General features: G+C 47.2%; 1 protein-coding gene across 1 annotated transcript in view; it reads right to left on the reverse strand.

The window, feature by feature from the left end:
* LOC119338887 (peptidyl-prolyl cis-trans isomerase CYP71-like) overlaps positions 1-2,376 on the reverse strand; it is a 10,042-nt gene extending 7,666 nt beyond the window's left edge. The window contains exons 1-5 of the mRNA XM_037611094.1: positions 2,049-2,376; positions 1,860-1,945; positions 1,621-1,709; positions 1,144-1,383; positions 938-1,059 (exon numbers count right to left, since the gene is read on the reverse strand). Of these exons, the coding sequence (XP_037466991.1) occupies positions 938-1,059; positions 1,144-1,383; positions 1,621-1,709; positions 1,860-1,945; positions 2,049-2,284 (773 nt within the window). The 5' untranslated portion in view covers positions 2,285-2,376. The remainder of the gene's footprint in view (positions 1-937; positions 1,060-1,143; positions 1,384-1,620; positions 1,710-1,859; positions 1,946-2,048) is intronic.
* Positions 2,377-11,610: the final 9,234 nt, after the last annotated feature.

The following is an 11,610-nucleotide window of genomic DNA, read 5'->3' on the forward strand; positions in this document are numbered from 1 at the left end:
CCATGGCTGGATGGAGTCCGGTGATGGCCCCCGATGCCGAGTACCACGGAAGCGCCTGCTGACCCGCGGCCATGGCTGGATGGAGTGGTGGGGGCGGCCCGTACGGACCTGCCAGGTAGAGGCGGATCCCTTGAACCGCGGTGACGAGGTCGTTGAGGACGCCCGCCATGGCCTCCGGCGTGAACTGTTGCGGCTGCGGGGGAGGTGATGGCGGCGACGAGTGTTGGACGGGGGCCTGTGGCTGCCCTTGGCCCGGCGTGGTGCCGGGTGCCGTTAGGACCGGCGCTGAGAGCGACGCAGTGGTGCCCGCCGAGAGCGAGGCCGTGACGCCCGGCGCAGAGGCGGCGGTGGTGGAGGAGTTGGCGGGCAGCGGTGGTGGTGGCGGTGGAATTGGCGGAGACATGGTCGAAACCTGGTTACCTGATACCAAATTGGTAGAATCAAGTACTCTACCAGGTCTAGGGCGTAGGTGGTAAGGGAAGGATGGAGGGAGACGTGGCGAGGATTGGGCGCGCCGGCGGCAGGGCGCCGTCGCGGCTAGGAGAAGGGCGGCGGCTAGGGCTGTTGGCGGCTAGGGTTCCGGCTCCTCAGGGAGCCGGGCAATAGGAGATAATATTCTTCTTATTGCTTGCCTTCAAAAAGAGTCTTACAACCTATATTTATATCCTAGATAACTTGTAGAAGAATCAACCTAAGATAACTTGCCTAAGATAACTTGCCTAATCTGAAAATAAAAACTAAGATAACTTGCGGGCCTAAGCCGGCCCGCCATAACAATCTGTTACATTGTTTCAGTTGCCAAGTTTTCAGCAAAAGTACTAGAAAGTGGAAGTATGTACTCAGACTCAAATTTGCAATTGTTCAGCAAAGTGTTCTGGCAAAGAAAAAATCAGAAGAAACACGATGCTGAAAATAACTCCAAGAAGCCAGAACATACGCATCCTCTGGAAACTTAAGGGTGGATGGAGACCAATACTCCAAGAGTCCTTTGGCATCAGCAGATATCACAACATCCTGGGCATGGTTATATTTCATAATTTTTACAGGGCCAGCATGAATCTGCAGTGAGAAAAGCTCAGTAAGTACAAATCCTTTAGTTACTTGAATTCACAAAGAAACATAGAAGGCAACAACAAAAAATACCTCTTTGGAGATGATGGGATCATTTGAACCAGAATGAGTGTCATATATGTGAACAGAAGATGTATTCCGGTCACTAACAGCAAGTTTCGGTTTAACATCACCCTGCCGATAAACCCACTCAATCGCCCCAGGGACAAACGGGAGGCGCATCATGAACATCATGTCATAGTTTACAACATCATATATCTTGACAGACCGGTCGTTAGAGATCGTGCAGCAAAGTAAGCCATCAACACTGACCTGCATTACTGGATCACGCTATAATTGCAATTCTTTGTTTGGCATGTGAGTGCAATCAGCAGTGCTCCCGCGATCCAAAATAAGTGTCGCAGTTTTGAACTAGTTTTGAACTGGGGTTAGTTCAAAACTTCGACACTTTTTATGGATCGGAGGTAGTAGCAGCTAACAAGCTAAATGTACTATGCGGCATCATAATATCTTAACTGAACAAGTGAAGATAAGAATGTGTGCACTCACAGCTAAGCCTTCGATGGGACTGAGATGAGACCGAAAATGTTTAGCAAATTCGATTCCACTGGGCTTCTTCTTCCAGAATTTCAGATGTCCTTTGGAGAAGAGAAAACATGAAAAGGAATCCGCCAACTTTTCCCATAAGCCGAAGGAAACTGATAGGTGCATAGATCTAGCGTGTCGATTCATCCACTACCAGAAAACACTACTGCGCACAAAACAGGTCACAGTGTGCACGAAATTACCATCTGCGCTCCCGGTAATGAAGAAGTCAGCGGGGGAAACGGCGACGTGCGTGACGACGTCCCTGTGCATATAACTCTTCTCGTACCTGCAGAAGGCAACCGCCGCCACAGTTAGCCGCTGCTCCAGGAAGCAGACACAAGCGTATCACAAATCCTATGGCAGTAAACGGCGAGGAGGAGGACACGCACATGGCGGCGGAGGGGAGGGCGTCGAGGAAAGCCTGCTCGAACTGGAGCGGGCGCTTCTGCCGCTGCCGCGCCGGCGCGGGGCCCGGACCGATCAACTCTTCCCCCTCCTCCTCATGCTGCACCACGGCAGGGGCGGCAGCCGCGCCATTGCCGTGCTCTTGCTCACGCTCTGTGCCTCCGTCGGCCGTCGCGCTCGTTACGGTGGAGTTGGCGGTGGACTCGCTCGTCGTCTCCATGTCGAACTCGAGCCTTCTCTTCACTAGGGTTCCGGGGATTTGGGGGTGTCCGCGCTCGGGGCCTCGAGAAGGTAGGGCGAAATAATAGGTCCAGTGTATACTCCAGTTTCGTACGGCCCAAACATGAATAACCCCGAGTTTGATTTTCCTTTCTTATACTGTAATTCTTTTTTCGGGGAAAGGAGAATATATAGGGCCAGTTGTTTAGCTTCTCGAATAAGCTGGAATAAACTGTCCCCTAGCTTATTTTACCAGCTCAACCAAATTTATTTTAGGGCAATGCTATGCGTCTGCCGGCTCATATTTTTAAGAGATCAACCGGGTCGCGAGCCGTCAGATTTGTCGCATCAAGCGAGTCGAGCGTGCCTCTAGGACTGCAACATAGGTCTTGTTGCAGAATTATTTCTGCAACAGTTGTTTTGCTGCAAAAAAATTGCAACTAAGGTCTTGTTGCAGAAAATTTCCATAACAGAGGTTTTGTTGCAAAACATCGATCCGTCGTAGACCATTGCGACACCGCATATATTTTAGAAACATAGCCTCTATTTTGGAAGCGCGTTCGATGAAGGATGGCATGTGGGCTCTCACTTGGACGCTTGTCATGCAGGGAAGGTGGTGGACGCGGCCGCTGCGATCTGCTGGATGATGGTAAGTTTTTCCCATTTATCCTGTAAACTAATATAAGAGCATTTAGATCACAAAAATAGTGATCTAAACACTCTTATACTCCCTCCGTTCCTCTATGTAGTGAGCATAATTTTTCTGTCGATATTCCGATCTGTAGTGCGTATCAGCTACTTTGGGCGCCTGTGAACGAAACTAGCCCCGCAGTAGCACACGTCAGGGGATCCGGCTCCCACGCAACGAGTGCCTTTATCCCCTTCCTCCAGCACCAACACCCCGGCGGCGGAAATTTGAGGAGATGGGGGCCGACGTCTCTGTGTCCGCCTCCGGCGTCTCTGGTGCCGTCGCTCCCGCATCCGGCGCCTCCGCGTTCATGGCCGGCCTCCGGCGTCGTCGCATCTGCTGCTGGTGTCTCCGTCTCCGCATCTGGTCGTCACGGTCGCATATGGTGCCTCCGCGTCCACGGCCGACCTCCGGCGTTGTCGTCGCATCTGCTGTCGGTGTCTCCGCTTCCGCATCTAGTGTCATCGCGTTCGCATCCGGTGCCTTCGCATCCACGGTCGGCCTCCGGCGTTGTGGTCGCATCTGCTGATGGTGTCTCCGCCTCCGCATCTGGCGTCGTCGTGTTCGCATCCGGTGTACGAGAACAAGATCAGTTACAGTTTCCTCTGCACAGATACTCCAGCCGGTGTCTCCGCATCCACGGCCGGCATCTCTGGCGTGACAGGGTCCACAACTGGCGTCACGCCGGGGAGCAGGGCGACCTGTCGCGGGAGCTCGGCGCGCGCGTGGAGCTCGTCCACCAGCCGCGCCTCGAGTTTTGCCAGCAGCGCGCGTCTGACCGGCGTATCCTCGTCCGCCATGGAGGCGTCTCCTCCTCCAGCACGTCCATGGCTGGCGCCGTCGCGTCCTTGGCCCGCATACTCGCTTCCCTTGCCGGCTTTGCTAGCTGGTCGTGGGCGCTCGCGAGGGACAGACGGAGGTGGCCATCGTACTAGTACTAGTCTCTACTCCTAATGTCTCGGTTGGTAGGTCGCGTTCCGGGTTTTATTTTCGTTCCACCTCACCCGGTCTTTTTTGGTACTTCTTTGGTACTTCCTCCCACCTCCCACCCGTTTTATTTCGCTGGGTTTTTTTCGTCCCTCCCCCACCCCACCGGTTTAGTTTCGCGTCACCCTCTCACACAACGAAAAAATCTTAACGGATCATAACTTTCCATGCTGGTACAAGTTATTTTTAGTAATGTCTTTATGTGAAAGAATCAATCACGATCAATCTCTAAATATTAAATCTAAATTAATTAACTTTACCTTAAATTGCTCAATCACATTAATTAGGAAACAAAATAACCAATTTTAAGAAAATATCTACTCTTAATGGAGGGTATTACATACCAAACATAGGTACGTCATTAGCTCGCTTCCTTCCCTTCTCTTCCCTTCGTCCCTCAGTCCCATGCTCGTGGCGCTGAAGTGGCATCGACAGGCGATGGCGGCGAGGACAGCACGTGGCAGCCCCTGAAGCACGAACACGACTGCACCTCGGGTCTGTCGTCTCCCAAGATATGGGTGAGTTCTCGTGATGCCCACCCTAAACCCTCACGTCCTACAAATTCCTCAACCTCTACCATCTCGATTTCGTCCATGCTCTGATCCAAATGACGATGCAGCTCCGGCCGATTGACAATGGAGGTTTGCCATCCTTCCTCTCAGCACCGACTCCTGGAGGAACGACACGCCATGCCGATCGAACCCGGTCGAGATCACTCACCAAGATTGCTATTCGGAAGTTTTTTGTCAAAAAGTGAAGAGTGGGACGGGATCTGCACTTTTGTTAATATCTCTACTCCTAATGTCTCAGTTGGTAGGTCGCGTTCCGGGTTTTATTTTCGTCCCACCTCACCCGGTCTTTTTTGGTACTTCTTTGGTACTTGCTCCCACCTCCCGCTCAGCCGAGACAGTTTATTTTTATACTCCCTCCCACCTCCCAGGTAGTTCCCTCCATGCAAAAAAATCGAACCAACCAATCTCTACTCCTAATGGAGCAGTTGGTAGTCTTCGCCGGTCAATTTTCGTCCCACCACTTTCGTCCGGGTTTTTCGTAGGTTAACTGTCGTAGATTTTTTTTGTCGCTTCCCCCACTTCATCGGTTTATTTTCACTTCACCCTCTCACACAACGAAAAAAACTGAACGGATCAGAACTTTCCATATTGACGCAAATTATTTAGTAATGTCTTTATGTAAAAGAATCAATCACAATCAATCTCTAAAGAACAAATCTAAATTAATTAATCTTCATAACGTTTGTTTCCTTTCGAATCACGTCCATAACTTTCCTTCCTTGTTTGGGCAGAAACTGTTTGGTAGCAGAGATTAGGAAGCTTCCTATGAGTGTAGTAATAGGAAGTATTCTTTTTCTTGATGATTCGTTTCCATGCATGATGACAGTAAATTATGCCAATATTCACCACTATTTATCAATGTCATCAATCGTATCCATTTCTACCAGTTTTAAGGGAATCTGCTCGCTATGTCTTTTTTAAGGGGATCCGCTCGCTAAGTCGTTGTCGCATGTTATTTTCACAAACAATCTCTACTCATAATGGAGCAGTTGGTAGCCTCGTACGGTTTATTTTTGTCATCCTCCCACCTCCCCTAGTTTTTTTCATCCTCTCTCCCACCTCCCAATTTCGTTGGGTTTTTTCGTCGGTTTTTATTCGCCCCCTCCCACCTCCCAATTTCGTCCGATTTTTATTCGTCCCACCTCCCACCACCCCCTCGTACTGGTTCTTTTTCTCTCCACTCTTTCCTTGCAAACCAATAATTTCCTAACATACAAAAGATCACGAATCTATCTTTCCTTACCCGAACCAATCGCGCCCTACATCAGTGCATTTCTTTATTAAGAAAACTAACACGTAAATCTTAACGCATTGCAAACAAATCCCGTTATGGGCCTAATTAATTTATTATGGAATCTATACGTGGTCGCATTGGTTCTTTTTCTCTCCACTCTTTCCTTGCAAACCACTAATTTCCTAACATACAAAATATCACGAATCTATCTTTCCTTATCCGAATCAATCGATCCCTACATCAGTGCATTTCTTTATTAAGAAAACTAACACGTAAATCTTAACGCATTGTAAAGAAATCCCGTTATGGACCTAATTAATTTATTATGGAATCTGTACGTGGTCGCATCTCTCCCCTCGTGAAAAAATCGCATCCATCTCCCGTTAAAAAGGAAAAGAGAATACGAACGATCAATCCCACACCCTGCATCTCAGTAGCAAAAAATCGCCCCCGCCTCTGCTACTGCGCCTCGCCGTGTGCCCGGCTCGACCCATGCCTCGCCTGCATGGCTGGCCGCCGCCGTCTCCACCGCCACGTACAAGAAAACGGTGGGCAGAACCATCCATTCAAATCGCACACCCCCACCCTCCTCCGCAATCCCTAGCCCCGCATCACCCTATCGCTTTCTCGCCTCTCTTTCCCCTCGATGTAGATGGTGCCGAGCGGCGGCCTCGAGCACCGACAATGCCGCCCTCTCTATCTTCACTGCGTCGAGAGATGGGCCGAGGCTATCGTCGGTTCGCCGCCCATGATTGGGCCGCCTCCGGTTGTCGCGCACCACCGGCTCCACCTAACGTGCCCGACCCTCTCCGCTTTCGACCTTCCGGTGACCACATTTCTCCGCGCCTCCATCCATCATCCACAAGGCCACTCCCTGCACCCACCCTCCTAAATTCTCCATACCGGCGGACAATCACCGAAGATCCAAGTTGGCCCGATATCAATTTTCTTACATGCTTTCTTTATCAGTTGGTGCTGGGAATGGGTTCCAATTTCTCTCTCTGACTGTGGATTCGCAGGCAAGAGGCGCTTCTACATGCATCCTCCTGTCGGTCCCTAAAGTACCAAGGTAAATGGTTGATGTTGCGTTTGTCTAGGATGATATATGTTGGCTCTATTCCGGTTCATCCGAGCAGTTTGGTGACTAATTTACTGATAATTTAATTATATTAATTAAATAAGTCGGGTGTATCGTCGTGCATTTATCTTGCCAGTAATGTTCTGTGATGCACTTTGGGAATTGGTTATCTTGTCTTCAATGCAGAACATTTGTTTATTAATGCATGAGAAGAATCCTTGTTACTACCTTGAACCTGTTTTATAATCCATATTGTTATGCACTAGCGCGTGTGCGTGTGAAATAGATGGATTATGGTCCCGTACCCAATAAGATGGATATGTGTGTGTGTTAGAGAGAGAGAGAGGGAGAGGGGGAGAAAGAGTGAGGAGGAGGGAGGGAGAGAGTGTGTGTGAGAATTTGATGGTAAAAAGGTCGTCAATGTCACTTGATATGTATGAGAATATTAAATGTAATATTAACATAATTGATATTGAACTCTTAAAGTTAATGTGGCCCCGTTGCAACGCACGGGTGTTCTTCTAGTAGTACTAGTTGCACACTTGCACTGTTGAGGCCATAGTACTAGTATACTCACATGAGAGGCTGGGGACTTTCTCGTCCAAAACACAGTGCCAGCACATGCATTGGTATTTGGGACAAAATCTATGCGCACTAGATTTCGGAATGGAGGGAGTATTTGTTTATGGAGGAGTACTGATTAAGAGTTGATTAGTAGGTTGTAAAAAATATTTTGGGTCAGGCTTCTAAAATAAGCTAAGTTTTTTTTTGAGAATCTTTAGAATAAGCTAGTTACGGGGCAGCTTATTCTGAAAACCAAAAAAGCCAAAAAAAACTGGCCCATAATAGCTAGAGTCATGGCCTCGGCAATCTCGTCAGAGGAATTTCTAAGCCAAACACCGGTTTTTACTTGCTCTCTGTCTAGCTTGGCTAGCCCTTGACTTATCATGTTCATATCACAACAAACCTTTATTTTGAAATTCTATAAAAGCAACTCTAACCGGTCCTAAGTCTATAATCTATAATTTTACTCCTCTAATCGACATGATACTAAGCATCCTACGGACATCATCATGTCAAGAGTCCGTTTGGCAAGTGACAAGTGCGACATCTACTTCACATACATAAAGGTGAATCATCTTCTTTACACGTGTTCACTTGACCCCTTCGGGGATGGTATACTACTTACAGTCCTCTCGTGTGCATGCATAGGTATTATCGGAGTTTCACGGATGGCGAGGAGGAGTACAAGCGCCAAGGAATGCCTACACCATCCGCGAGGGAAACTTGGAAGCGAGGACGGAAGAAGTGGAGGTGTTGAAGTTACAGCCACCGGACATCCGATCCATTACCGGACATCTAGTACCTGATGCAAAAGACCTAGCCAAGAGGAAGCAGCTGAACGATGCTACATCGTCGGATGACCGACGACCACTAGACGTCCAACAAATCTGAGCCACCGGGCGTCCGACATCCACCGAAAATCTGGTGCCAAGCCACCTGAGACGTTCGGGCTGCCTTGAACCATTGGTCGTCCTGTGTGCGCAGTCGCCGGCCTTTGGCCGTGTATCTCTCTCCCACTTACCCTTCATGGCTTAGACTATAAATAGATCTCCCCCTCCTCATTTCTAGGGATAGTTAAGATTATAACTACACATTGGAGCTTAGCTCGTTGATATGTCCATTTTGCATCGTGCTTTATGTTGACATTTATTGCATTATGGGTTGTTATTTCACATTATGGTACAATACTTATGCCTTTTCTCTCTTATTTTACAAGATTTACATGAAGAGGGAGAATGCCGGCAGCTGAAATTCTGAACCGGAAAGGAGCAAATCTAAGATACCTATGATGCATGACTCCCAATGTCCCAAAACTTTACGAAGAATTGTTTTGGAATATATAAAAAATATTGGGTGAAGAAACATTAGAAGGGGACCCACCAGGAGGCCACAAGCCTGCGGGCGCGTCCCCATGGCTTGTGGGCCCCCTGGCCATCATCTGGTCCCCATCTTCTGCTATATGGAGGGGTTTGACTTAGAAAAAATCAGAAGAAAGCTTTCGGGATGAAGCGCCGTCGTCTCAAGGCGGAACCTGGGTAGAGCAATCTAGGGCTCCGGCAGAGCTATTCTGCCAGGGAAACTTCCCTCCGGGAGGGGGAAATCGAAGCCATCATCATCACCAACGATCCTCTCATCGAGGGAGGGTTAATCTTCATCAACATGTTCACCAGCACCATCTCCTCTCAAACCCTAGTTCATCTATTGTATTCAATCTTTATCTCAAAATCTCAAATTGGTACATGTAGGTTGCTAGTAGTGTTGATTACTCTTTGTAGTTGACGCCAGTTGGTCTATTTGGTGGAAGATCATATGTTCAGATCCTTAATGATATTCAATACCCCTTTGGTCTTGAACATGAACATGCTTTGTGAGTAGTTATATTTATTCTTGAGGACATGGGAGAAGTCTTATTATAAGTAATCATGTGAATTTGGTATTCGTTCAATATTTTGATGAGATGTATGTTGCCTTTCCTGTAGTGGTGTTATGTGAAACGTCGACTACATGCCACTTCACCATGACTTGAGACTAGGGGAAGGAATTGGGAAGTAATAAGTAGATGATGGGTTTCTAGAGTGACGGAAGCTTAAACCCTAGTTTATGCGTTGCTTTGTAAGGGGCTGATTTGGATCCAAATGTTTCATGTTATGGTTAGATTTATCTTAATTCTTCTTTCGTAGTTGCAGATGCTTGCGAGAGGGGTTAATCATAAGTAGGAGGCTTGTCCAAGTAAGGACAGCACCCAAGCACCGGTCCACCCACATATCAAATTATTAAAGTAACAAACGCGAATCATGTGAGCATGATGAAAACTAGCTTGACAATAATTCCCATGTGTCCTCGGGAGCACTCTGCTTTACATAAGAGTTCGTCTAGGCTTATCCTTTTCTAGAAAAAGGATTGGGCCACCTTGCCGCACTTTTGCTTCACTTGTTACTTGTTACCCGTTACGAATTATCTTATCATAAAACTATCTGTTACCGATAATTTTAGTGCCTGCAGAAAATACCTTGCTGAAAACCGCTTGTCATTTCCTTCTGCTCCTCGTTGGGTTCGACACTCTTACTTATCGAAAGGACTATGATTGATCCCCTATACTTGTGGGTCATCAAGACTCTTTTCTAGAGCCGTTGCTGAGGAGTGAAGCGCCTTTGGTGAGTGGAATTTGGTAAAGGAAAATTTTATATGATGTGCTGAAATTTACTGTCACTTGTCACTATGGAAAATCATCCTTTGAGGGGTTTGTTCAGGGTATCTTCACCTCGACCGGAAGAACAAAGAGTTGCTCCTCAACCTACTGCACCTACTGAAAATATTAATTATGAAATTCCTTCGGGTATGATAGAGAAACTGCTAGCTAATCCTTATGGAGAAGATGGAACACAACATCCTGATGTGCATCTAATCAATGTGGATGAAGTTTTAAGCTTGCAGGTTTGCCCAAAGATGAAGTCAAGAAGAAAATTTTCCCTTTATCTTTGAAGGGAAAGGCATTGACATGGTGTAGGCTATGTGATGATATTGGGGCTTGGAATTACAACCGGTTGAAATTGGAATTTCATCGGAAGTTTTATCCTATGCATCTGGTTATCGTGATCAGGATTATATATATAATTTTTGGCCTCCTGAAGGAGAAAGTATCGCTCAAGCTTGGGGGATGCTTAATTCAATGTTATATTCATGCCCCAATCATGAGCTCTCAAGAGAAATTATTATTCAAATTTTTTATGCTCGCCTTTCTCGTAGTGATCAATCCATGCTCGATACTTCTTGTACTGGTTCTTTTATGAAGAATACTATTGAATTCCGATGGGATCTTTTGCAAAGAATTAAACGTAACTCCGAAGATTGGGAGCTCGACAAAGGTAAGGGGTCAGGTACAAACCTTGAGTTCGATTGTGTTAAATCTTTTATGGATATAGATGCTTTTCGTGAATTTAGTACTAAATATGGACTTGACTCTAAGATAGTAGCTTCTTTTTGTGAATAGCTTGCTACTCATGTTGATCTCCCTAAGGAGAAGTGGTTTAAATATCATCCTCCCATTGAAGTAAAAATAGTACAACTTGCTAACGCTGAAGAAGAAGCCATTACTTATAATGTTGATCCAGTTATCCCTACTTGTTGGGGATATAACTATTGGGTATGACCCGCCTAGGAGGGGCCGGGTCATACCACTGGCAACTTAAAGATGAAGATGGCGGGTCATGAAGCAAGCCTATTGAAGGCCCAAGATCCAGTGGCGGCTTAAGGCCCAAGCGGATGAACCGCCATATGTGCAACTTGTATTGTAAGGCAAGCTCAGTTAGTCACCGAGCTGGACACATTGTGTATGAGCCCGCCGGGACTCTGTAAGCCACCGGGCATCAAACTGTGTATATAAAGGGGTGACCCAGTGGCGGGTTAGGGGAGATAATAATCAACCGAGAGCTAGGTCAAGCGTATTTGCTCCCTAGTAATCGAAACCCAAGCAATACAACCTAAAGCAAGAGTAGGCTTTTATCTCATTGAGAGGGGCCGAACCTGGGTAAAACTCACAGTGTCCTTTGTCCCGTTTAACCCCTTCAAGCTAACTACGTTGCGATGGCTCCGCACCTAAGTCCTTTTGCTAGGGCATCCGTGTTAAGTCCACGACAGTTGGCACCCACCATGGGGCCAGCGCACGGTGGTTTCGAGTTCTTGAAGGGCAGCTTCATAGGGATCA

The sequence above is a fragment of the Triticum dicoccoides genome, chromosome 7B (genome assembly GCF_002162155.2).
Source record: "Triticum dicoccoides isolate Atlit2015 ecotype Zavitan chromosome 7B, WEW_v2.0, whole genome shotgun sequence".
Taxonomy (NCBI): Eukaryota; Viridiplantae; Streptophyta; class Magnoliopsida; order Poales; family Poaceae; genus Triticum; species Triticum dicoccoides.